This window comes from Panthera onca, chromosome C2 (assembly GCF_046562875.1).
Source record: "Panthera onca isolate mPanOnc1 chromosome C2, mPanOnc1 haplotype 2, whole genome shotgun sequence".
Classification (NCBI taxonomy): domain Eukaryota; kingdom Metazoa; phylum Chordata; class Mammalia; order Carnivora; family Felidae; genus Panthera; species Panthera onca.
In genome coordinates this window covers 122,950,045-122,976,842 of record NC_138347.1, presented here as the reverse complement: position 1 = coordinate 122,976,842, position 26,798 = coordinate 122,950,045, and the positions used below count along the sequence as shown (strand labels likewise).

General features: G+C 47.0%; 1 protein-coding gene and 1 long non-coding RNA gene across 3 annotated transcripts in view; one reads left to right on the top strand and one right to left on the bottom strand.

Moving 5' to 3' along the window:
* CLSTN2 (calsyntenin 2) overlaps nucleotides 1-26,798 on the top strand; it is a 603,610-nt gene that overhangs the window by 544,368 nt on the left and 32,444 nt on the right. For both annotated transcript variants that reach the window (XM_078432292.1, XM_078432293.1), the window contains exon 9: nucleotides 17,418-17,580. In XM_078432292.1, the coding sequence (XP_078288418.1) occupies nucleotides 17,418-17,580 (163 nt within the window). The remainder of the gene's footprint in view (nucleotides 1-17,417; nucleotides 17,581-26,798) is intronic.
* Nucleotides 1,224-6,478, bottom strand: LOC144617377 (uncharacterized). Its single transcript, XR_013557781.1, has 3 exons — nucleotides 6,177-6,478; nucleotides 2,938-3,126; nucleotides 1,224-1,688 (listed from the first exon to the last, which is right to left on the bottom strand). It is a non-coding gene; the product is annotated as an uncharacterized LOC144617377 (long non-coding RNA).

The window sequence follows — 26,798 nt, the reverse complement described above, 5'->3', positions numbered from 1 at the left end:
CAAGATGCTAAGATGGGAGACTTCTCCTAAGTGGGCCTTTCCCTAGGGAGGCATTTCAAAGAATTCAAAGAGCACAGGGGCACCTGCGTGGCTCCGCTGGTTAAGCGGCCAATTTTGGCTCAGGTCACGATCTCACACTTTGTGGGTTCAAGCCCTGTGACAGGCTCTGTGCTGGCAGCTCCGAGCCTGGAGCCTGCTTCGGATTCTGTGTGTGTGTGTGTGTGTGTGTGTGTGTGTGTGTGTGTGCGCGCGCCCCTCCTGTTCACGCTCTGCCTCTCTCTCAAAAATAAACATTAAAAAATTAAAAAAAAAGAATTCAAAGAGCACATCTTTCAGGCTTAGGAATTGCCTGGGGCCCAAGGCAACCGCACATGACTAATTGGAAAGACTTGTCGCAAATGAAACACCTTGGACAGGCTGAGCAGCAGCAGGTGCAGAGGCCTATGTTTGCATAACGGGTGGACAGAGGCCAGCTGCCGAGCTCCCCATGCCGCAGCACGCGGTTCCATGCAGAGGTCTGCGTCATTTCAGGAAAGGAGCCTTATTAAGCAGCAGTTAGTTCCTGGGGAACTCTAGCTTTGGGGAGATGCATTAGATAGCCAGTTTTGCTCTGCGTGGCCAGACCAGCCCTTCTCAGTATCTAAGTAGGTGTGACTTTTGCTTATTTGTTCATCTACAAGTGGGCATGGGATATGATAACGAGAAACACCCTTCAAAATACGGAGGGGACTCAGGGCCACCTGGGTGGCTCAGTTGGTTAAATGTCTGACTCTTGATCTCAGCTCAGGTCGTGATCTCATGGTTCATGGGATTGAGTCCCGCGTAGGGCTCTGCACTGACAGTGCGGAGCCTCCTTGGGATTCTCTCTCTCTCTCTCTCTCTCTCTCTCCCTCTCTCCCTTCCCCTCTCCCACTCATTCTCATTCTCTCTCTCAAAATAAATAAATCAACTTAAAAAAAATACTGAGGAGATTGAGAGGTCAGCATACTCTGTGCCTGATTTGGGGGGCGGGCGGCATCGGAGAAGCTGGAGAGGGCACGAAACAGAGGCATGTGTAAGTATGGCACATAGAACCAAAAGATGACGGTGAAGACATCTTGTGTTTGGAGAAGCAAGGAGCGTGGACTCTGATGCGTGCGTCTGTTTTCTATTGTCACCGCACAAGTTACTGCACACTTAGTAGATTCAAACAACACAAATTTATTATCTTACGGTTTGGAGATCAGAAGTCTGAAATGGGTCTCACGGGACTAAAACCAAGGTGTAGGAGGGCAGTGTTCCTTCGGAAGGCTCTGGGGAGAATCGGTTTCCTTGTCCTTTCCCGCTCCAGAGGCCACCCACCGTCCTGGGCTCCATCCTTAAAGTCAGTACTCACACCCCCCAGCCTCTGCCTCTACCACCTCCAGACTTCTCTGACCCGCCTTCCTCCCTCCCTCACTTGTAAACACACTTGTGATTACACTGAGCCCATCTGGATACTCCAGGAAAACTCCCCATCTCAAAATCCTTTACTTCATCACTTCTGGGAAGTCCCTCTGCCACGTGAGGTAACACATGTCACGCAGGTTGCAGGGGTTGGGATGTAGACATCCTTGGGGCGATTATTCTCCCCACATGGTGAGAGCGACTTCAGGGTGGCTGCCTCCCAGGATTTCGTGGGAAATGCAACTCATCAAGGAAGGTTCCTACTAAAGAAAACAAAACGTTTATCCAAGAGTTTGGGAGAGAGGAGAAAAGAATTGTCTGAGACTCAGCTCTCTTAGCAGGTCGGTAGGGAGAGCTTCCGCTCACACAGGGACTGAGGACCCATGGTGTGCATGGCATCATGGTAGGTCTCCTTCATCCAGGCCCTGGGAAGAGCCACAGGAGAGGCAGGGCAGCTATGAGGGCCTGGAGAACATGCGGTCCTCGACCTTCCCTCCTTCTACACAACGCACCTGCCTTACCAGATAAATCCAAACACTGCCTTAGAACCTCAGTGTGCGCAAAGAAAACCCCATGTGCGTCTCCTTTACTCTCTCCCTACGCCATGCTCGCAATTCTTCTGATACCAGATGTGCAGGATTTTTCCCACATCAAGCAATGCTTTGAGACACCAGCTGGGTGTCCCACGGTCCAGTTCAACGCTGGCACTGAACTGGAGGTCACGCAGACCCTGCAGCTTAAAAGCTTGGTCCCACATCACCCCTACTTCAGATGCCAGTAAGCAAGTAGGAGGTGCCCAGGTTACCCACAACTTCTGTCCAACTTGGCTACAAATTGGAGGTTCCAAAGACACCCCCCTCCTTGGATTCAGTCATTTGCTAGCACAGCTCCCAGAACTCGGGCAAACGCTTAACTTACATTTATCAGCTTATTAAATAATAAAGCGTATGAGAAAGGGTACAGATGATCAACCGGATAAAGAACAGTGAGGTCTGAATGGATCCCAAGTGTAGGGGCTTCTTCTGTTCCTGTGGAGTTGGGCTGCACCAGCCTCCTGTATTTGGATGTGTTCACCAACCTAGAAGCTCCCTGAAGCCCATACTGTTGGGACTTTTATGGCGATTTCATCATATAGGTATGGTGGGTTACTATTTCCAGCCCCTCTTCCTTGTCCAGAGGATGGCAGGGGGGCACAGGGGAGGCTGAAAGTTCCAAGCTTCCAATCATGACTTGGCCTTTCTGATGACTGACCCCCATCCAGGAGCCCACCCAGAGTCGACTCACTGGGACAAAAGATGCTTCTATTGCCCAGGAAATTCCAAAGGATTTAGGGGCTTACTGTCAGATGCTCCTATCATGCAGAGAATTGCAAAGGTCTTAAGAGTACTGTGTCAGGAACTGTTGCTGAGACTAAATGTTACAACAAAAGAGTCTCCCAATACCCCAATTTACAATGGTTTTTAGGTCAGGAATCGAAGGTAAAGATAGATATAGAGATTTCTTAGTACTCACACTCAGGCGTTCGAATAACTGCTTTGGAAGTGGGTCTCAAGTCTGAGCATCTCCCCACTTCTGCCAGATCACTGGAGAAGGAGCCTTAGAGGCCCAGCCTGGCAGAAACAAGTTTCCAAGTTTCCTGCATGGGACCTCTGCTTCTTCCACGTGGAGCAGATGTCTGGTGCACAACAGACTCTGTGCATGCTGATTGAATTAATAAATGAATGAGTAAGTGAATGAATGAATGAATGAATATGGTCTACAGAACGTTTAATGGGAGGCTTTTATTATTGTATTACTTAACCAGGGATTCTCCTTTTAAAAGTAGCACTTCCTGGGGCACTTGTGTGGCTCAGTCAGTTGAGCATCCGACTCTTGATTACGGCTCAGGTCATTATCCCAGAGTCATGGGATCAAGCCCCACATCTCTCGCTCAATGAAATGAAATGAAATGAAATGAAATAGCACTTCCTGAACACATATAACAGCTTACTCTTATTATCCTACGGGATTCAAAGAGTGTTCTTTCCTCACACCAGAGAATGGTGGTAATTCTAGGTTGCCCCTTTGCAGTTTCTGACATGGTGAGTGATAGGATGGAATACTGCACACATCCTTTGAGCACCTTCTATGCCCCTACCCCCGCACGGTGAGAACATGGGGGGACCAAGAGAAGGCTGTTATGGACTGAATTGCATCCCTCCAAAAAATATGTTAAAGCCCTAATGTCCAATAATAGACTGTGACGTTATTTGCAAATAGGTCTGTTGCAAATTAAATTACTTAAGATGAGGTCATACTGGGGTAGGGGGGGCCCTTACTGCAATATGACTGGTGTCCTTATAAGAAGATGGCCGTGTGAAGACACAAACACACAGGGAGAATACCATGTGAAGATAGGAGGGAAGACTGCACCCACAAGCCAAGAATGCCTGTGGCCACCAGAAGCCAGGAAATAGGCCCAGAACAGATTTTCCCTCAGAACCCACAGAAGGGCCAACCCGCCAACACCTTGCTCTCAGACCTCTGGCCTGCCGAACTGTGAGACCGACAAGTTCCTGCTGTCTGAAGCCAAGGGGGTTGTGCTTTATTGCAGTAGCCCGAGCAAACTAATACGAAGGCCAACACAGAGTCGTGGATGTAGGCCTTCCCAGTCTTCTTCAAAGATGTGGCAAAACCTGGTCCCTGAACGCTGCGGCTCTGACAGAAGCCAGGATGAATGAGACATACTTGCCTCAGTTAACGGAGAGGGCCGTATATATTTTCTGACATCTGCCATCAGGCTGAAGCTTGGAACCAACACATGCGTGGCACCTAACCAGCTCTCAGAAGTCCACACTGAGTCTGGGCGTGGAGCTGGTCAGACTACCCCACCGTCTCTCCAAAGCAAGGCAAGGTCGGCGCTGGGCAGATTTTTGTGTTTCTTTGGGTTGCTTTATTTTAGGGGGGAGGGGGGAGGGTGGCTCTTGCTGGATTTTAAACTGTTCCCAAAGCTTTATTACGAGACCAAAAGCCAGGGGTGAAAATTCCACTTGGCAAATATCCTTGACAGACTGGCCTTAAGATGTTGGATGTCGTAATGAATTTCGGCCCGTGACTGTTCCCGAAAGGGTTCTACAAGTTCTCCCAGACTTCACGGACTGACTTATATTTCCAAGAATGTACCCGGTTTCTTCGCCGGGAATTCCAAGCAGAGATAACCTATTCACGTGCCTTCCCTGGAGGCCCCCGTGAACTGCAAAGAGGCCTTTCTACAGAAACTGCTCTGTGAGGGGAACAGGTGATCCACACGTGGCTGGGACAGATCTCTTCCGGAGCAGTGATGTCATCCAGTGACCTGAGCCCGCTAACATTAGCCTTCAATCACACCCAGGCACTCCAAATGCTACCAAAGCAAGATCAGCATGAGAAGCCCATGTGTGTGTGTGTGGTGGTTGGGGGCGGGGGGTGGTCAGCGCTGGAAGTTCAGCCTCTCCTTGTGGGATGCACACTCGTCTCGGTTACCAGAGAGCTAACAGACAGTCGAGGTAGGCACGTGGCCGAAGGCGAGGAGGGACAGAGGCGCCACGGCTGGTGGCTGGAGCCAGTACCGGAGGAGGGCCCAGGGAGATCCGAGACGGGCTTGCTGGCTGCCACGTGCTGTGTCTTTGGAGATGGAAGCGCTTAACCAGTTCCATTCAGGATCGGCTCAGTTTTCCAAAGGGGTAGAATTTATTATTTGAATTATTCAGGGGAGGTTTATTCGCCAGCACCGAGATATGAGATCTGTCAACTAAATTATAATTATGTTTCTCTAAAGATATCCACTGGGAGAGTCCTCTTTTTTTTTTTTTTTTTTTTTTTTTTTATTTAAACTTGCAAGGAGGAGTCAGACTGTGTATTTATGAACAGCCAGGCTCAATATTCTGAGTGGCGGAATGAAAAATTAATTTTCTGCAAATACATTAGTGAATAGTTAACTGCATCTCAGTAACCTATTTGTTTAATATACCGGGGTTCTCTTCAAAGAGCTTATGATTTATTCTCATCTTTGCCAGGAGATAACTTTCAAAAGCATAGGCCTGAGGATGAGAAACAGGAGTTCTGGGCTCCAGCCCCACTGCCAACAAGCTGGGGCTCCTTAAGCGAGCCCCCACTGCACTCTGGGCCCTGTAGGCACCAGGGGACCCTGTCCTTCTGCAGCTGCCCACAAATGTCACCCTCCCTGAGTGTAAAAAGGGTGATGTGTGACTGCTCACTGCTGCTTATCTAATAAGGAATAAGAAGAGAAATTCAGCACAGAAAGGAACATTTTTGTACCAAAGTGTCCCCCCACCTTGTCTTCCTTCTGCCAACTCTTGCCTCTCCTGCCAAGGTCCTAGGAAATTGAGAGAGCCCTTCTGGGAGAAGCCCCCTCGCCTTCCGTCCATTCCCCTTTCCCTCTGCCTACAGGCAGAAGGCCCAGGGCTCCCAGGATGGGGCCTATTCTCATGAATCTTCACCACCCCACCGTTCTTTCTTCACATGGTCCTCCTAATGGTGCCTTCTGGGCCTCTAGGTCCGTAAGTGCACCTCTCACCTTCTCTTTGGAAAGGTCATTTGGCACTGGGTACCCAGGATTTGATCCCCATCATGGCTGAAATGCTGTGTGCCCCGTAACAGAGGAGGAAGCCAAATGAGAGCAGACGGGGGCTTTGCAGAGCATGACTGCTGTTCTCCCATGCATCCATGCTTTCACATGTGCAGTCTGCATTTATCGAGAACCTACCACATACCTGGAGTCCAGGCAAGGCCCTGCCCCATGGATCTCAGAGCCAAAGGCTGGCCAGACCAGCAGGATAGCCACTAGCCATGCGTGATTGTTGAGCAGTTGAAATCCAGCCAGTTTGAAGCAAGGTGTGCTGACGATGTAACGAACACAGTGCCCTGCAAAGACTTAGTAAGAAAACCAGAATGTAAAAAATGTTATATTTTAAGATTGATTACACGTTGCATGATGAATGGATATATTGAATTAGAGTATATTATTGTTTTAAGGTTATTATTTTGAGAGAGAGAGAGAGGGAGAATGAGTGGGCAAGGGGCAGAGAGGGAGAGAGATTCTCAGGCAGACTCGCCCTGAGCCCAGACATGGGGCTACACCCCACGATTGTGACACCATATCCTGAGCCAAAATCAGGAGTCAGACACTTAACCGGCTGAGCCACCCAGGTGCCCCTGGATTAGAGTGTATTATTAAAGCTAGTATCACCTGTTCCTTTTTAGTTTTTTAATGTGGCTACTTACAAAATGTAAAATTAAGTATGTGCCATGAATGTTGTGAGGGACTTGGGTAAACCCCAGGAGGTAGTTACTATTGTTATTTCCATTGCCTAGATGAAGGAACCGAGGCACAAAGAGGGAATGTGACTGGCCTGGGATCACACAGCCAGGAAGGGGTCAAATTAGAGCGTGAACCCTGGAGGCCTGGCTCCAGAGCCCCAGCGTTGATCTGTCCTAGGTCCCTCTCCAGGCTCAGACACCAGCCCTGCCAAGTCCTCAGCACCACGTCACAAGCTCTCCCGTCCCCTCGGTGCTCCTACCACAGGGCCATTGTCCCTGCCCTTCCCTCCTCCTGGAACCTTCTTACCCCCACCGGCCCATTCACCTGCCTCCTTTTCCTTCACCCTGACTTCTTCACTGCCACAACTAGCTCCGATCTCCCAAATTTGAGCTCATATGGCACCTTGTACCGCCCCTGCATAGTATTTCTTTCAGTTAGAACATTACATTTATTTATGCGAGTATTTTCTGTCTACTCCCTTAGGGAAGGAACTGCGTCTGTTTTTGCTCACTTTATACACTCAACTCCTAGAACAATTCCTGATCTATATAGTTGCTACCAATAAATATCCACGGAATAAACAAACCTTCCTGCAACACAGGTGTTCTACCCATTTTACAGATGAAGAAACTGACCACCAAGTTTAAGAAAGTTTGAGAAAATTGCCCCAGGTCCCAGCCCAGGTAAGAGGGTGCAGCTGAAATTTCCTCTGACCTGACTCTTCAAAGCCACTGCCTCTTGGTGGGAACGCACAGAGATGCAGGTACCCCCAGGATGGGCCTTGAAGCCAGAGGCCGTGAGGAGGCCTTCGCGACATGCCTGGGACCTTCCCTCGTCAGGGTCTTCTCCGGACTCCCCTGTATCTGATGACCTTCACCCTCCTTCCTTTGCCTCGTTTTCTATCCAGAACTTTCCATGTTTGCTGGACCTTCTCAACCCTGTCTCTTGGACTGCCATCCTGGTGAGCTTGTCAGAATTCTAAGTATTTGACACAGACACAGCTTTACCCCCAGAACCGTGCTCCAGCTCTCTGAGCTGGGCCCCCACGTCCCCCTTTTCTAAAAGATCCGTTTCCAGTGTCGCTGGCTTTGGCTGGTTTTACTGTAATCATTCATTCATTCAGTCAGTCGGTCCGTCTACAAGCGCTCACTGTTAAGTGGCCATCACGCCTCTTAGGCTGTACCGACCGCGACAGGCTCACAGTCTGGGAGCAGCACCCACCTCAGCCCCAAGCCAAAGCATCTCGCTTTCCACACCTTTCCTGTGTCAGGGCGAGCAATCGGCTTGGTCTTTGTGCAGCTGACTGTGATCAGGGAAAGCACACCTGGGGAGAAATCGTCCCTTTCCTAATTGTCAAATTTAAGACATGTGCTTTCTGGCCTGTCTCCGCAGCTCCAGTGCACGCCCTGGGGCCCTGACAGGTGTCAGCTGTTCAGTAAATTCATGAGGAAAATATCCCCCGAGGAATTCGATGGCACGTCCTGGAAGCAACAACTGAGGCGGGAGAAAGCTTGGCAAGCTTAAGAGAGGCCTTTTGCTTTGGGGGCAAGGGAATCCTACTGCTCAAAAGGAAGAGCTACAGCCAACGTGTGTGAGCAGAGGCAGGGAAGTCAGTCGGGGACCGGAGGGGCGGGACGGTGGGGGAGGGGAGAGACTAGGGCAAACGCTGGAAAGTGGGAAGGGACTGGTAGAAACCTCCCTGTTTTGTTCACTGTCACATCCCCAGTGCCCGGAAGTTGCCTGGGACACATTGGGTACTCTGTTAATATGTGTTCGGCGAACTTAATGAATTTCACAGCAAGCGTCTTCTGAGATTTTTTTGTTTGTTTCAGGTGATATTCATAGGTGCCTAACAGGCAAACAGGATAAACGCGGTGAACAAATTTGCTAAACTGACTAGTCTATCGACCACATTAGCGTATTAAATTCTCTGAGGCAAAGGGTCTCAAACTTGACTTGTCTGAACATCTGGAGGGCCTGTTACACAGACTGCTGGGCCCCACCTGCAGGGTTTCTGTTCATTGGATCCAGGGTAGAGCCGGAGAATCTGCATTTCTAACAAGTTCCTTGGTGACTTAGCTCAGGCTGCCAGAACAAAATACCACAGATTGGGTGGTTTTAACAATAGACATGTATTCCTCACAGTTCTGGAGGCTGGGAAGTCCAAGTTCAAGGTGCCAGCAGATTCAGTTCTTGGTGGAAACCCACTTCATGGCTTGCAGAAGGTCACCTTCTTCCTGTGTCCTCACAAGCAGAGAAAAAGAGGGGCTCCGGTCTTCCTCTTCTTATAAGGACAAAAGCACCACCAGGGGAGCCCCACCTTTATGATGTCACCTAAACCTAATTACTTCACAAAGACCTCGCCTCCAGATAGCATCACACTGGGCATTAGGGCTTCACCATATGAATTTGGAGAGGATACAAACATCCAGTCCATAACACTAGCTGGTGCCGATGCTGCTGGTCCAGGGACCACACTTTGAGAACCACTGGTCCGTGGAGTCTTGCTAGAAGAAACCTGATTAACTGTGTAACATGAAGCTTTTCTAATTTTGACCCTGACCCCATTGTTCATGATATATCTTGCAGGACTGTGTTTTACAAAATACCCACTTGGGAAAGAAGCCTGAAAGGGTCACACTTTCCTGAGTGATGGCCAAAGAGGGGCCTCATCTCCGCTGGTTGGCCCCATTCTTCTTGCTTACTCGTGTGGGACACCCAGCACCCAGAATGTACAATGCCCACTTCATGTGCAGGTTTGCTGCCCCCACACATCTGGCTCCCCCATGAAGCTGCCAACCCTACCTCCATGGGCCTTTGTAGAGTTCGCAGATCAGACCCAGGCTGGGGAGAGAAGCTTTGGTTTGGACGAGAGACTAACTGAAGTACCATTTTAACACGTAAAAATGAGGCCATCCATCAGTAAGATCTGGAAGTTAAGGGATCTTCCCAGAGTTGTCCTCCAGAGGTGGGGAAGGGAGATCTGACTGGCATTGCTGAAAGGCTGTGGTGGGGAAGAATGAACCGCTGATCCAAGAAGCTGATTATGTTGCGGAATTCTCTACCTCAATATGGGGGGTTCATTGTTTCGCCGCTTCGAAGGATGAAGAGGTGGACGCAAAATGAGCAGCAGGCGAAAGCTTATTAGAGTATAAGATCAGAAAGGAAGAATGGTGTGAAAGCTGTCTACAGAGGGGGCATTCGAAAGGGAATGCCTGTGACTATAGGCAAGGGCCCTTGTTTTATAAGGTTCTGGTCGTCTCTCCCTTCCCTTCCCCGTCATTCCTTCTCAGGTTCCACCCTTACTGGCTGGATGGCTCTAGGTGCAGGGCTGTCCCTTCCTGATCGGCTCGATTCCATTGCATGAGCGGTGGTCTGTAGCCACATCATTCCTTGTGGGTCATACGCTTTGTGGTCTACTACTTATTTTTAGTTAGGTCTTTTGTCAAATTCCTGAGGGGAACCTCAGGGGGGTAGATGGTGTCTGATACATTCTTAGGAGGAACCTTACACCCCAGCGGGGTGGCTGTGGTCAGAGACACCCAGCATTGTTCCAAACTATGTGTTTTTCCGCACCCAGGGACCTCAGGTCCTAACCCTCTCTGCCTATTTTCTCCTATCTTTTCCTATCGTAATTACATACGCAAAAACCATAGCATGGTGCCAGGCATATCATCAGCGCATAATAAAGGTGTATTTTCTCTCCCCCTGGACGAGTTTAAATCATGGGTGCGTGGGTGCGAGCAAGTCTTGATTTACGTGCTCCAGGCACAAACTGCAAGGACAGATTTTCAGGATTGTTTTGGGGATTGGCCCAAATGTTGCTCAACCAAATTGCAAATGGAGGTGGTCTCTTTGACACAAGCTACCTTTCATGTTTCGCGGTCCCCTGGGCTCCACCGCCCTGAGTCAGCAATTGCTTTTTGACAGAAGGCCCAGCGGGTGCTTTCTGAGCTGTCATAATCACCTTCCCCGAAAACACACTGTACTTCTCCCTGCCAGTCTGGAGGTGCAGGCGACCTCCTGGGAAGATCTTAAAGAGATTTGCAAATAAGAGTGGCATCTTTGCTTTGGCATGAGGTTGGTCTTGGCAGTGACCAAAACCTCATCTTTCTAAATGTTCCCAAACAGCGGCCTGAGGCCAAAGGGCCTTGCAAGTCCACAGTGAGAACTCGATTTGCATGGTTTCAACACTCCTGGTTCAATCGCTCTCCGTTTCAGGAAGGGAAGTTTGGTTTTGACTTGCCCTTCAAACATGTCCTGTGGGGCGGGGGCTAGGGGGCTCTGTGTGTCCACTGTCCTCTAATTTGTCACAGGAGGGGGCTGTGGAAGTAAAGAATGGCTTTCTAGAATGCGAGGCGCTACAATAGAGTAGTACATGCATCGGCAGGATGCAAGAGGTCCTCAGGAGCCCAGCCCCCCTGCGGTCACCTAGGGGGGGGCCCTCCCCACACACATCTGTCAGGCTGTTTGTTGGAATATGTCCTTTGATCAGCCATAGAAACCATACACCTCTTTGTTGCTTTATCAAATTCTCGCTGTTCTCTAATCTCATCTATCAGCCAGTTCTCTAATGCCATTGTCAGTTTTCTTGATTTATTTTTATTTCAATAACTATGTCTTTTGTTTCTGGAATTTTTCTTTGATTCTTTTTCAGACCTGTTTTCCTCTATTTCCTTTCTAATTGCTCCATTTTCTGTGGTTCCCTGAATGTGGGTTTGATCATTTGTTTTGTCTGCCTTTTCTCTCACACACAAAGGATTGCCTCCTCTTTGTTTTGTAAATTTTAACCCTGAGCTCAAGGCCAGCAGGAATTGTCCTGCCTAAGCCCTGGGTGGTGAGCATATGTAGAATAGATTCCGACTATGTCTTTGTGGAGGGCCTAGAGACTTTGTGGATGCGTTGTTAAGTTTGTGTCTGAGTTCCAGGTTTCTGCATCAGGCAGGCTGTGTACATTTGGAGCCGATGCACACGCACAGAGCAGACTTGCAGGTCTAACGTCGCAGAGATGACCTGTTCCAGAGCCATTGTCCAACTTCCTCCCTGCCTCCCTCCGTCCATCCATGGCTGCCATTGTCCCAGGACACAGGCTTCATATGGCCCCTCTGCAGCTGCAGGCTTTATGCAGACGTGTCAGGTCGAGTTTTCCCAGGTGAAGGACCTGAGTCTACATTCCTCTCTCCCACTGGCTTTGAAACCACGGCTGAAAGGGTGGGCTGCATGGGGCACCTGAGTGTCTCAGTCAGTTGAGCGCCCGACTTTGGCTCAGGTCATTATCTCAGGGTTCATGGTTCAAGCCCCGCGTTGGGCTCTGTGCTGACAGCTCCGAGCCTGGAGCCTGCTTCCGATTCTATGTCTCCCTCTCTCTGGCCCTCCCCTGTTCACGCTCTGTCTCACTCTCTCTCTCAAAAATAAATAAACATTAAAAAAAATAAAAGAAAAAAAAGAAGAAAGGGTGGGCCATAGCCCCTCAGCAGTCATTTGCTTCCAACAACAGTCAGGTGCAGCTTTGGGGGTTTTGTTTGCTTTTTATACCTAAGGACTTCTAACTCTCTTATTTGTTCTGTTTTGTCATTATCGCTGTTCTGTTTTATGCAGCATCTCAATGTATTTGGAAAAGGAAAGGGGTCTGCATATCTGCTCAGCCTGCAAACACGTGCTCAGCATTGTATATGCTTTATTTTAGCTCCCTTCACACAATAACCCTCTGATTGGGTACTCTTTATTATCCTCACTTTACAGGTGGAGTCAGGATTTAAATTTTTCAATTATTTTCCCAAAGCCCACAACATGCTTCCCCAGAAGTTGTTAAAACGGGTGTGACCCCCTGGCCCATTCTCCCCAGGCTTGGCCTGCATGACTCCCTCCCGCGTCCTCTTGGCTGTCTCTCTCTGGCTCCCCCAGCGCAGCGCCGCCTGCTGGCCACCAGCAGTCTGCAGGCTCTGCCCACCCACACTCACACCAAACCTTTCCGGCCATCCCCCTGCTGCAGATGGGCCTCTCCCCTGGCCCAGGTGCTTTCCCTCTTGCAGTAGCCTGTCAGAGACGCACTCCCTCAACCTCCCCCCTTCCAGTGCATGTTGTAAATTCTGAGCGGGAGTGAAGGTAGACAGAGGAGAGTGGATGAGAGGGGCATCATCAGAACTTGGCAGTACGCGGGCAGGAGGGAGGGAAAGAGTGAGGCAGTCTAAAGCAATGCCCAGGGTTCTGGCTTGGACGATACATAGGATGAGGAGCACTTGCTGAGGCAGGGACACAGGAGGGGGCGAAGGGGGGACTGGAGCATGGGGGGTGTTGGGCTCAATTTTGGACACCCCGTGCGTCCGAAGTGCCTGTAGCACGTCAGGTGGGCCACTCGGGGACAATCTGACACGCAAGCCCATCACTCAAGAGGTAAGTGTCTGCACCAGACCCTGATTCAGCGGTGAGTATGTGAAGCTGAGCCACTGGTTGTGTGTGAAATAGAGACACGAGAGGCTGAGTGTGGAAGCCCGAGTGGGGTGCCTGTTACACCTAACTCCCGACATCCGCTCCTCGACATCAGAAACCATATCCTTTCTCTCCCTTTATGTTGTAAAGGTGCCTGTGTCAAACTGGCACTCCTCCTGTATCGGGTTGCAGCGAGGATTCACTAGCATAAGGAGTATGAAAAGCTTCTTTAAAAGGGAAAAGCATGTTCCAGGATTGATTGTTGTTATGACTACCATCCTCCTCCCCCCTGCCCCAACCCCCCACACCTCCCTCCTGCTGCCTGAAGAATAAAAGCACCTCAGATCCTTGGGTCTCACTTCCCAATCTATCCCTGTGGCCTCCTCTCCCACCCTGGCCCTTCCCAGACCAGCCTGACCCCTCCATACTGGGTGCCTGTGTTTCTTCCCCTGCCATCCGCCTCCCAGTGCAGATATCGTTTAAAGGGCCACAGTGCCAGCTCCGGATTGGTTTTTCCAGGAAATCAGGAATGTTTGAGTGCAGCAATTCAACGTGAGATACTTTTGCCTCCCACCTATTATGTGCCAGGGGCTGCACGCTTTAGAGGATATTTGGACCGACCAGTCAGCAGCCTGATTTTCTCCTCCTCTCTAGTGGGAGGCTTCCATGGCCCGACTCACCCTGGAGTACCCTCCTACTCCCAACACAACCTCCTTTGGCATCGTCTTTGCTACCTACCGTTCCTCAACACGTGTCCCCGGGTCTCTGGTCTCTGGTCTCTGCTTCACTTGCCAGCTAAACAGCATCCCAGCCGCCCATCCTGAGAACATACCTGCAAGTTTTCACAGAGAAAGGGTCTCTGGCCCCACCAAGGTCCTGGGCACCGCCTCAGGGGATGACACGGGACATGCTTGGTGCCAACTGCATTCACCAGTGATTCATGAACAGTCAGGAATTAAAGTTCTTCTCTCCCCCCAGGAAAGGTCACTTTGCCTAATCTCCTTCTCTCACGGTTGAGCCATTGCACTGACACATTTATTTTTGCTGCCTCCTGGCTTGATCATTTTTTTATTACAGTTTGTCCCTCCAACTCTAACAGAGGGCTAATGCAGGTCTCCTCCTAATCACAGATCCACGTTAGTGAAACCCTAACTAGGCATCTCCTTGGGCAGCCTTCGTAGATTACTTGGTGCCAGAAGTCTGCAAGCATTCACCTAGTCTGAGTTCAAAGATGCCCAATCAGGAGCTAAGTAGGAAGCTCCCCAGCATTCCTGTCTTCGAGTCTTAGCTCAGGGAGCTCCCCACTCCCAGAAGGCCCTCCCTTTTGACCTTGGAGAATATAAATCTTGCCATCTTTTGTGAACCATCTTAAAATGAGATAAAATGTATCCCCTTTCAAATTGCCAGGATTGTATATTTTATTAACACTCAATGTGGTAAGGGTACAATGCACGAATACTCTTAGAGTCTGTGGGCAGGAGAACAAAAAGGCACAAACTTCTGCCGGAAAAAAAAATGACAGCGTGTGTCATGAGCCTTCAAAATACCTCCAACCTTTGACTCAGTAATTGCACTTCCATGAATCTTTCCCAAGGATATAATCAGAAATGCAGGCAAATAATTATTCATAAATAAATATAGTATTAGGTTACAGCATGTTTTATAATTGCTGGTACATAATTAATACGTGATTCTAAGGACATATTTAAATATGGTTTAGTATATGCATACTATACAGCCATCTAAACTGAAGTTGGTAAAGGCATTTTAATGCTGACATTAAGTGAAGCCAGCAAACTCAAATCATATACACAGTATGATCCAAATTGACCTTCTCCCACTGTTGTTTCACAGGACGCTTACAGGAATGCTATAAATAGAAAAATTCATTTTCCAACAAGGTTGGAAAGTTATTATAGGCATATACTTCATACTTTGAGGCTGCTGGGAGCCTTGGATATGCAAATGAAATGGGAAATCCAAAAAAAAAAAAACAAGACCCAGTATACATGGTCGCTGTTTTTCTTCAGGGCATCACGGGGCTGCTGTTCATGAATCATGCTTCGGAAAACTTGGGGGGGTAATACCTAGGAAAAGATTCCTATGTTGAAAGGGGTCACCGCTACTGTTAGTTATGGAATTATTTTGTTTCTTCCTTGGAATTTTTTTTTTTTGTCCTACAAAAATGCTGTAAGTATCGTGAAAGGACGCGAGCCAGAGGATCCTTCTCCTCCCAGCGTCAGCAGTGTGAAGTGATGTAGAGTCAGTCAGCACATGGGTCCTACACAGCAGTCATGCCTGAGAGGATGGCTGCCAAGAGGGTGGTATGGCGGCCAGGACAGGGGGGCCCCCCAGGGCTGCCTGGTTGACTCTCATGCTCTGCCCACATTTCAAAGAGCACGGGATACGGTCAGGGTCACAGCACTGCCACCTTCTTCCAACCCCACCCTGGGACTGGCTAGAGATTTCTCCATGCCTCAGAGAACATGAGGCTCTGAAATATGCCACCTGCCTACTCTTGATTGCAGACTTCAAGTCCAAGGTGCACAGGATGAGCCTGCTTGGATTAGATGCCTTCTCCTTAGCTCCCCACTCTTCCACGACCCCTAGGCTCTGTTTCCAGGTCTTCCTTTGTGCCACTCCCACACCACTGGGTCAGCCCTACACCAGTCACAGGCCCTGCCTAAGAGTCTGCCCCAACCCAAGATGTGGCCTCAGACGTGGAGCAGGACGGACGTAAACTTGGTTAGAACCTCATTAGTAGGTACTGAGCTGTACTTGCAGTAGGGTGTAATAGGATTTTGGAAATACTTGCTCGGACACCTCCTGATTACTTTCCAAGGGCCCCTAAAATATTCATCAGCCTTTATCAGGCTAATGGGCTTCAAAAGGAGCAATTTTCTGAGACATGAGACAGGACAATATAAAAAGAACATTAAGGAAAAAATTCCTATTCCAAAATGAAAGGGAAAAGATCATTTAGCATCCCTGTTGGTGTTATCTATTCATGAGAAACAGCACATTTAATCCAGAATGGGCTGTAGGGAGGGCTTTGATGCCCTCACCTTGAGGTCACCTTCATGCAGAACTCATCTGTCTCCGCTGCCACAGATGGCAGGGGCAATGGAGACAAGAAGATATAGATGAGAGGCATTTCAGAGGTAGACTCCACAGGGTGCAGAGTGATTTGAGGGAGAAGAGGTGTGGAGGAGAGGTTTGAATGTGACCCCAAGACACTGGCTTAGGGGATCAGAGAGAAGGGGCACCATTCTCCAGCCTGGCCATCTTACCTCCCTTCCCAAGGCCCACCAGTCTTGGTTTCTATTTTGGATCATGCTGTGAGAGTTCAGCATCTTAAGGTCAGGAATTATGGCTCCATCTAGCCCTCAGCGTCTCTACCCGTCCATTAAAGTTTTGGTTACCACCATAAGATCAGAAATCTCAGGCACAAAAGTTGGGAGAGGTGTTAAGTGTTAGAGTGCCCTGCACTTATCCAGGCCAGGAGGACCATCTGTGGCCCTTCTGTGCCTCCCCAGGAACACTCCAAGGTAGGATTCAGGTGAGTCCCCTTGGAAAGACTATGTTTCTCAGAATGTATTTTGCTCGATTTGAAAGGCCCTGAGGTTACAAGAAGAGCTCCTTGGGCAAGGCTTAAAGTAGAGACAAAAGAATTGGGCGTTTCTACTCTTCTGCATTCCAACCTTCTTCCTCACCCGATGTTCTTCACCCCCTCTCTTGCTCCTTTTGAGCCCCTAATTCTCTGCCATTTTCTTCTTTTTCTTTCCCTTCTTCCTCCCCTTCTCTATCTCCACCTTCACTTCTACTTTCAATCTTAGTATCTTTCTTTTTAGAGCTTCATCTATCCCCAAGCTTAGGAAAATAATTTCAATTTAACTTTTTTCTCTATTAAAGAACTAAGAAAAATTTTATACAAAGCAAATTTAAGCTGTCAGCCCCACCTGTCCCCCAAGAATTTGCCAGCCTTGACAACTGTTAATTATGTGACCAAGATGCTCTGCCCATGCTCAAATACTTGCCTGATGATTGGAATCTCTGGTGTTCCTCTACTCCATGGTTTGCCCCATGGTGTTGGACATGAGCCTCTCTAACCTCAGTTATAGCAACCATTATATTCATGTGGTTCTTTGCAATAAAAATTGTTCACGCAAAATGTCTTCTCCTCCTTTAATACTTAAAATAAAGGCCTGTTTGATGTTTCATTGCATATTCAATTTTAAGTGTTGCTTTTCTTTCCTTTCATTAGATATGTGACAAAGAATGGCATTACTATGTCATCAACGTGGAGTTTCCTGTGGTTACTTTGTACATGGATGGAGCAACGTACGAACCCTATCTGGTGACCAACGACTGGCCCATTCATCCATCTCACATAGCAATGCAACTTACGGTCGGCGCTTGTTGGCAAGGTAACTATACGTCAAGCCCTTCTCCCTGGCCCATCTGTATACAGTCCATGAAAGGTACTGATAGAAAAAAGGGGAAAACAAGTGATGTGAGAATTAGCTTCGAAAATTTACTACCCCTTACTAATATGACAGGACTTATAAAAATAAGGATTAATCCAGACACTAAACTTGTGTCATAATAAAGCACTTGGCTGGAGACCAGATTCTGATTTTAGGTTAACACGAGCAGTTTCATGGTTGCCTCTGAATAGGCTAATGCCTTTTATTGTTCTGGAACCTTACATGGTTTCAAATTGGGACTGTATAGAGAAAAGGCTGAATGTAGAATCCCATATCAAAATTGCCTTTTGGGTCTGTTGAGTGCTAATCAGGAACCAAGGATCTCCTTTTATCCCCACACAAGTTGTCCAAGCCTCCAACCCTCTGCTCTGGGAGCTCACACATATGTAGGGCTATGATGGGTGGATTGTCTATAGGCGTGAGACAATGGACAGCCACTCTCAAGTTCAGCTCATTGCCTAGCCCCTGCCCTGCTCATTAAGGACAGAGGTTCCTTATTGCCTTCCCACTCAAAGGTCTCTGCTGCCCCCTCAGTGCTGCTGCTGCCTCTCCTGCATTCCCCAAATTGGAAGACTAATCTCCTCTTTGGAAGCAGGAAAACCTGCTGTTTGAGCATACATTTAACCCTCTGTCCTTCACTCAGATCTGTTTGAATCTTTGTTTTTGCTCCCTTAAAAGCTAGGGTGCTATAAAGTACCAATGAAAGAACAGAGGGGAAGAAAAACATTCCCCAAATAAGCAGATTAATACTTTGAGATGACCCAACCTCAGGTTGATGGATTCCTCAAATCTAAGATTTGTGACTTTGACCATTTGCCAAGGGGGGCTCAGGGTAGATAGAGATGGGCTGTGGTAGAAGAATATGTCTTCAGAGAACCAGTTAACCAAGGAGCGATCTAGGGGAGATATAGGCCCCTTTGGGTTGAGACAGAGTTCTAGGCCACACCATAAGAGATCAGACAGAAAGATGCACACATAGCTCAGCCTGGGAACACTAGGGATACACAACCTAGTAAGGAAATAAAGCACCAATGAGGCAAGGGAAGAGAAGATGGATGGATGAATAGATAGATAGATAGATAGATAGATAGATAATTATGACATGAGCCAAAATCAGATGCTCAACCAACTGAGCCATCTAGGCACCCTGGGAAGAGAATATAAATAAATAAATAAATAAATAAATAAATAAATAAATAAATACACACACACACACACACACACACACACACACACACACACATATACATATATATTTTTTAAACATTTATTCATTTTTGAGAGACAGAGCATGAGTGGGGGAAGGGAAGAGAGGGAGGGAGACACAGAATCTGCAGCAGGCTCCAGGCTCCTCCAAGGTGCAGCACAGAGCCTGATATGGGGCTCGAACCCACAGACTGGGAGATCATGACCTGAGCTGAAGTCAGACACTTAACCAACTGAGCCACCCAGGAGCCCCGAGAATATATTTTTAAGTTGAGGTCACCAATTTAACATCTGATATATGTCATATGATACTAAAAAGTTCACTGAACATTTCAATAGAACTTGGTAAGAGCTTCATCATTGTTGCAGAATTTCCCAGGAATTCAGAAAAGGGAAACTGGGTCAACTGGCAAGAGTCCATGAAACTAATGAGTACAACAAACCCCTGATTCAGAGATTACACAGGAATGACTAGTCACTGAACACAGCTATGCCCAAGTGATGGCTCTCATATGGTTCAGTGTCCCAGTTGGACACCACAGCCAGCCTGTGAATATTTTGGGACATAGCCTGGATGCTACCCACAAGTTAAGGGGGCCCCAGTAATGTCCTCACTATGAACCTCACCATGACTCTTCCTCTAGAGGACTTCAGAGAACACATCAGGCTCCCTATCACACCAGCCTGCAAGGGAAACCTGCCCCCACCTCTGAAGGGCAATTGTAACCACTGCTGCCCAGCTGCATGCCCATTGGGTGGGGAAATAGTCCCACCAAAATAAAATGCGATTTTATAAAGAACTAGGATGACCTCTTTGAATCAGTTACAATAGGCTAAGTTGTGCTGCAGTGACAATCAAGTCCCAATTCTCAGGTGCTTGAAATAATTCTCACTTTATACTTGCTTCAGATCAGTGGGGGGCTTTTCTCTGATTTCTCCTCAGTCTGAGACCCAAGCAGAGAGAGCAGGTGCATTGCTTCGTACTGAGAAACAGGAAAAAGAAACCATGACGAATGGTGCATGAGCCCTTACAGCTTTCACCTATGAGTGACACCAATCATTTCTAATCACATTTTATTGGCCAAAGCAATTCCTATGTCCACACCTAACCCCAACAAGGCAGGAAAGTAAAATCTATAATGTGTCTGGAAGAAAAACTGAAAATATTTTATGAACAACACTGATGAACACCATGGTCTGTCCACTTACTACTCTACAGCTATTTGACTGTCCTTCCCACATAAAACATAGAACTACCCTTCCCTAATGAGGCAACCCAAAAGTTTGACCTGTTACTGGCTCCAAGCTCAACATCCAGATTCTCTGAGTGATTCCTGGTGATCTGTCCCTTCATCAGGCTGAGTTGCATAGGAGGCTCTATCTCAGGACCAGATATAGCTCTGCTTGATCTGGAGGCTTCTACGCTAATAGGGAGAAGTATGTGCTGCCACCACAACCATCACCCCTACACACACTCACACTCACACACACACACACACACACACACACACACAATGCAACAGTGGAATCAGTCAGAATAACCAAAAAAAAAAAAACCATTTCCACTAAATAAGAGGAAGAATTAGAGAAACACAGCAGTCTGGTTGGTAGCAATTCTGAAATCCCTCTGGGCAGATGCTTTAAGGGCCCTACCCTAGGATGGAGAGTGCTCTTTGTGGTCCCTGACTCCACTTTCTGGGAGATGTTTCCTTCTCAGTATCCACCTAGGCCACGTCCAAAGACAGCATTGTCATTGTATAAGTAACAGCACTAATACTTTACCTGATTTCAGCTGATTTAAAAACTATTTCTCAAAAATGCTTTTCAAACATTAAACCAAAGTATATGTTTATTTTAAAGGAATGTGGGACAAAGTGCCAACTAGGGTGTTCACCACTGAGTATTTCTGCCCTCTTCCCAGACAGGGATGCTAGGACTATCTTTGTTGGAATAAGGTGTGGTCATGTGACTTGCCTTGGCCAATTAAATGTGAGTGGAAGTGCCTGATGTCATTTCCTGGATGAAACTTTAAGAGCCAGTATTGCAAGGAGGTCCTTCACAAACCTGGTGTTTACAGTCCCGTGATAAAAGCGCTATTAGATAAAGCAACTTATAGATAAAGAAACTGAGGCTCTGAGAGGTGAAGTAGCTGACTCTAGGTTACCCAGCCAAACCTGCCTGACCCCAGGTCTTCAAAGCCTGGTTTCTTCTTACTGTGGCTTGCTCCCCCATTGCTAGTTGATCCTTTTGTTGATGTGGTTATGTATCTGGGAAAATGCGGGAGCCGATGTGTATTGATACAAACTCTGTCAACCTTTTACCTTCGGACACATCTGACAACTCTGCAATCAAAAAGCCACAGCAACCCTGCTTTGCAATTGCTAATCCCTTGCTGTATACTCCCTTAAGTGACCCTGCACAGAACAAGGGGAAAGGGTTTAGCCTTGGGAGTCAGAAAAGTTTGAGTGTGAGTCAGATCCCAACCCTGCCACTTACTAGCTGTGCGGACCCAGCAGAAACTTCGACTTCCCTGAGCAACTCTTCTCTATTCTATAAAACTAGGCTAACGCCTCCCTTGTCATTCTAAGGGTTAGATGATAGGAACATGGAGCGTGCTTGGCATGTTTCAGTTGAATAAATGTATACATTTGAAAACATCTGGTCTCCTCCTCCATCCCTTCTTGCTCCTTGCACCTAAGCCCAATATGGCAGACGGTCTACAAGACCTTTTGGTATGCTCTGGCTTCTGTGATTCCAGCCTCCCCATGACTCCTTGCATGCACCGACTCTATTCCCCTCCCCCAGGATGAACCCTCACACACAGACCCTGCTCCCCCAGGTCCATCTATAGGTCAGAAGGGTCAATGAGGCTGGACACTAGCCAGTCAGAAGACAAGTATTAGAACATGGCCCTTGTGGCACAGGCAGGAACCCGATCGTGTGGTCTTTCGGGCCATGGACATTTGGGTATCTTCCCTGAGAGGAAAGACAACCCATTGGTAAATTTTTAGCATAGGATAAAATCCTTAAAAGTCTTTAAACTTGGGCTTTATAGGACCGGTAAGAGTTCACTAGCAAGACAGGGAAGGCAAAAGCATATGCCATAGCAGGGAAGCTTCACGTAGACATGCTGAGGATGCCCTGTCACTGGAAGGTACACGGACCAGAAAGAGTACAGAAGAGGCTGGGAAGAGGAGTTGAGACGCCATACTGCCTTGATAAGGAGGCTGGATTCTCCTGAATACGTACATCCTCCTTGGAGCCATGCTTTGTCTTAGAAGAACATGTCAAAAGACCTTTCAATAGGACATGGTGCTGTGAAATTGACAGCCTATGATGCAGCCCTTATTTTGACATGTTTCTATACTTTCTGAAGTCCACTTACATACATAGTATAAGCCTGCTGGATGAGCCTCTAATTGCCTCTGGGCCTGCTATTGTGGGGAGACTTTTTAGGTGCCTCTGAGGTTGGCAAGGAAACTAGTTCCCATTTGTGAAATTTCCAATTGAGGTTTAACAATGGGAATAGAAAATAATTTGATAGCAGCTGCTTGTTGGATGCTCCCGGGAACTGGCTCCAGCACTGTTGCTGGGTAGTGCTTGGCAGCCCCCATTAGCCTACTGTGTCCTGTTAGTGAATGTGAAAGCCAAAGTAATCAGTGGAACTTCATTTACATTGGTATTTTTTCCAGTAATTAAAAAAAAAAAAGAGAGAGACTTCATGTACACTTAAGAAATATTGCCAGTGCAGGCTCGAGCGCAAAGCATATCTTAATTGTAGAGAAAAGCTTTTGCGGTGAGGACGGACCTTGCATCACAAGAATCCTCTTCCCCTGTGTGGCTGATGCACACCACCTTGACTTCACCTCTGTGCTAAGAGTCACAGTGTTCTCAGGATGCAATCAGACCCTCCTGGGGTTGACTTCAGTCTATGCCAACTCAGAAACTGCTGCCTTTAGGCAAATTCCAGGTTCCTTGTGTCTCTCTGGGTCACACCTTGGGAGAAGATCATTTAAAAGACTAATTAATTTGCCCTCTTCCTTAGATTTCCTACTCATCCATTTCTAACAGCAAAAATTCCGGTTCTACTGGTGTATAATAAAAATTGTATACTCACACCTGCTTCGGCCCTGGACCTCTAAACTGGGGCCACCCACACAGGGACTGGAACCCAGCTGTCCCTGGGAGCGAGTCAGGAAGGCTGCTGATTGCATCAGTCCAGGGTCTTAGGGAGCCCCCAGGGTTTCAGGGAGATGCCTCAGCAGGTGAAAGTCCGGGTCACCCCTCCCCCAATACTACAACCAAAGCAGCTCTGTGTCACCTATTTTCTAAGGCATCTGGGCAAGGATTCTTTCAACAAAGGAGCTAACCACGTTTCAGAAGCACAATTCTAGGCACATCCTCAAGAAGCCACCAACCTGCTCCCTCACTGGTCCTCATCTACTCTTGGTGGATCTCATCACAGACTTGCCTACTTGTTGCTCGTCCCCAGCAACCACCTCATCCCTACCTCTGCTGGGGACTCTCCTCCAGTGCTCTGGATCTTGGCCTTCCTAGAGTGTTCAGCTTTGCCTGCCCCTGACTGTGACTTTATCCTGGTCTCAGATGAGGAGAGCTCTTGCTGAGTCCTACCCCCTACTTAACAAATAAAGCCACAGGAGATACAGAAAGTGATGGTGCTAAAAATTAGAACCTCTTGTTAAAGGACAGATACAGAACTCCCATTGTGACTTTTGGGAGGAGTCAAGGCAAAGAACAGGAATGGTCAAAAGTGAGATAAAAAGGCAGAAATAACTCTGAGAGTGGCAATAATCAATAGTATGTGATCTTCAGAGGCGAGTTGGGGCCACATGTGGTCCTGAGATCTGGTACACGTTTCCGGGTCAACTTGTCGCCAGACACTAAAATTAGTGCAGGGACTTGGAGTACATGCCTTCACTTAATAAGATTGGTCTAATTTAGTACAAATTCTCTTAATAAAGTCTGTGTTGAAATTATTCCGCATCCCCAGGGTCTCTGCTGCTGGAAGCAAGAGGCACGTGCTAACATAGTCTGCCTTACATTCAGGTAGGCATTTCCCAAGGAGGGCTTCATGAAGCTCCAGTTCCATAGGCTGCCCCTTCCACAAGGAGGCCATGGTCAGGTTTGGGAAACTGCATAAATTATCCCCATAGGACCACGTTGGAGAGTCACAATGCTTGTTAGCATATTAAAAGCTCTCAAAAGCCCACCAATGAAGCATTCTGTTTGATATTACTTAACCCATGTTTCTCAATCTCATTTCACTATGGAACTCACTCTTTGTGAAATAGCGTTCTTGGAGCACTCTTTGGGAAATATCTCATTGGAGATGCAGGTCTCCATCCCTACCAGGCCATGAGTTTACAGAAGGCAAGGACTGTCTGCTCTCACAGATTCTCCTCTCCTCACCTTTCCCCCTCCACTAGTAGGTCAATAGCTAATGTTTGTTGAATTACATCCCATTTGTTCTTTTAAAGTTTATTTATTTATTTTGAGAGAGAGAGAGAGAGAGAGAGAGAGAGAGAGAGAGTGAGTGGGAGAGGGGCAGAGAGAAAGGGAGAGACAGAGAATCCTAAGCAGGCTCTGCACTGTCAGCACAGAGCCCAACATGGGGCTTGAACTCACGAGCTGTGAGATCATGACCTGAGCTGAAATCAACAGTCGGATGCTTACCCAACTGGGTCACCCAGGCACCCCACATCCCAGTTTTGAAGCTGTTTTGACAAAGCTATGTGGTTCGTGGTCTGACACACAGGGATGACTAACAAGGTGTTCCTTAGTATTATCTGTATCAACAAATCAAAAGAAGATTGTTCTAGGCAATGGAGTTAATTTGATGCAAGGGCATCTTAGTTTAATAGATGAAATCAGCTTTAAAATTCATGTCTGGAAACACAGTATAACTGGGTTGTAATTCTAACTTTGTATCTTATTCCAAAGATTATATTTTTTAAGTTTATTTTTGAGAGAGACAGAGACAGAGAGAGGGACAGAGAGACAGAGAGACAGAGCCCAAGTGGAGGAGAGGCAGAGAGAGAGGGAGACACAGAATCCGAAGCAGGCTCCAGGGCCCGATTTGGGGCTCACACTCATGAACCATGAGATTATGACTAAGCTGAAGTCAGACATTTAACCAACTGAGCCACCCAGGCTCCCCTTTCCAAAGATTATATTAATAAGAAAATTTGAAAACCCAAAAGATTCCACCATAGCAGAAAACTGCTAGAATTGATTCATGAATTCAGCAAAGTTGCGGGATATAAAATCAATACACAGAAATCAGTTGCATTCCTAGACACCAACAATGAAGCAACGGAAAGAGAAATCAAAGAATTGATCCCATTTACAGTTGCACAAAAAACCATAAAATACCTAGGAATAAATCTAACCAAAAAGGTGAAAAATCTATACACTGAAAACTATAGAAAGCTTATGAAAGAAATTGAAGAAGACACAAAAAAATGGAAAAAGATTCCATGCTCCTGGATAGGAAGAACAAATGTCATTAAACTGTTGATACTACCCAAGCAATCTACATATTCAATGCAATCCCTATCAAAGTAACACCAGCATTCTTCACAGAGCTAGAACAAATAATCCTAAAATTTGTATGGAACCAGAAAAGACCCAGAATAGCCAAAGAAATCTTGAAAAAGAAAACCAAAGCAGGAGGCATCACAATCCCAGACTTCAAGCTATACTACAAAGCTGTAATCATCAAGACAGTATGGTACTGGTACAAGAACAGACACTCAGATCAATGGAACAGAATAGAGAACCCAGAAATGGACCCACAAACGTATGGCCAACTAATCTTTGACAAAGCAGGAGACAATATCCAATGGAATAAAGACAGTCTCTTCAGCAAGTGGTGCTGGGAAAACCGGGCAGCGACATGCAGAAGAATGAACCTGGACCACTTTCTTACACCATACACAAAAATAAACTCAAAGTGGATGAAAGACCTCAATGTAAGACAGGAAGCCATCAAAATCCTCCAGGAGAAAGCGGGCAAAAACCTCTTTCATCTTGCCCGCAGCAATTTCTTACTCAACACGTCTCCGGAGGCAAGGGAAACAAAAGCAAAAATGAACTACTGGGACCTCATCAAAATAAAAAGCTTCTGCACAGCAAAGGAAACAATCACCAAAACTAAAAGGCAACCAATAGAATGGGAGAAGATATTTGCAAATGACATATCAGATAAAGGGTTAGTATCCAAAATCTATAAAGAACTTATCAAACTCTACACCCAAAAAACAAACAATCCAGTGAAGAAATGGGTGAAAGACATGAATAGACACTTATGCAAGGAAGACATCCAGATGTCCAACCAACACATGAAAAAATGTTCAACATCACTCATCATCAGAGAAATACAAATCAAAACCATACTGAGATACCACTTTACACCTGTCAGAATGGCTAACATTAACAAGTCAGGCAACAACAGATGTTGACGAGGATGCAGAGAAAGAGGATCTCTTTTGCATTGTTGGTGGGAATGCAAGCTGGTGAAGCCACTCTGGAAAACAGTATGGAGGTTCCTCAAAAAACTAAAAATAGAACTACCCTATGACCCAGCAATTGCATTACTAGGCATTTATCCACAGGATACAGATGTGCTGTTTCAAAAGGACACATGCACCCCCATGTTTATAGCAGCACTATCAACAATAGCCAAAGTATGGAAAGAGCCCAAATGTCCATCAATGGATGAATGGATTAAGAAAATGTGGTATATATACACAATGGAGTGTTACTCGGCAATCAAAAAGAATGAAGTCTTGCCATTTGCAACTATGTGGATGGACCTGGAGGGTATTATGCTAAGTGAAATTAGTCAGAGAAAGACAAAAATCATATGACTTCACTCATGTGAGGACTTTATTTTTTTTTTTTAACATTTATTTATTTTTGAGACAGAGAGA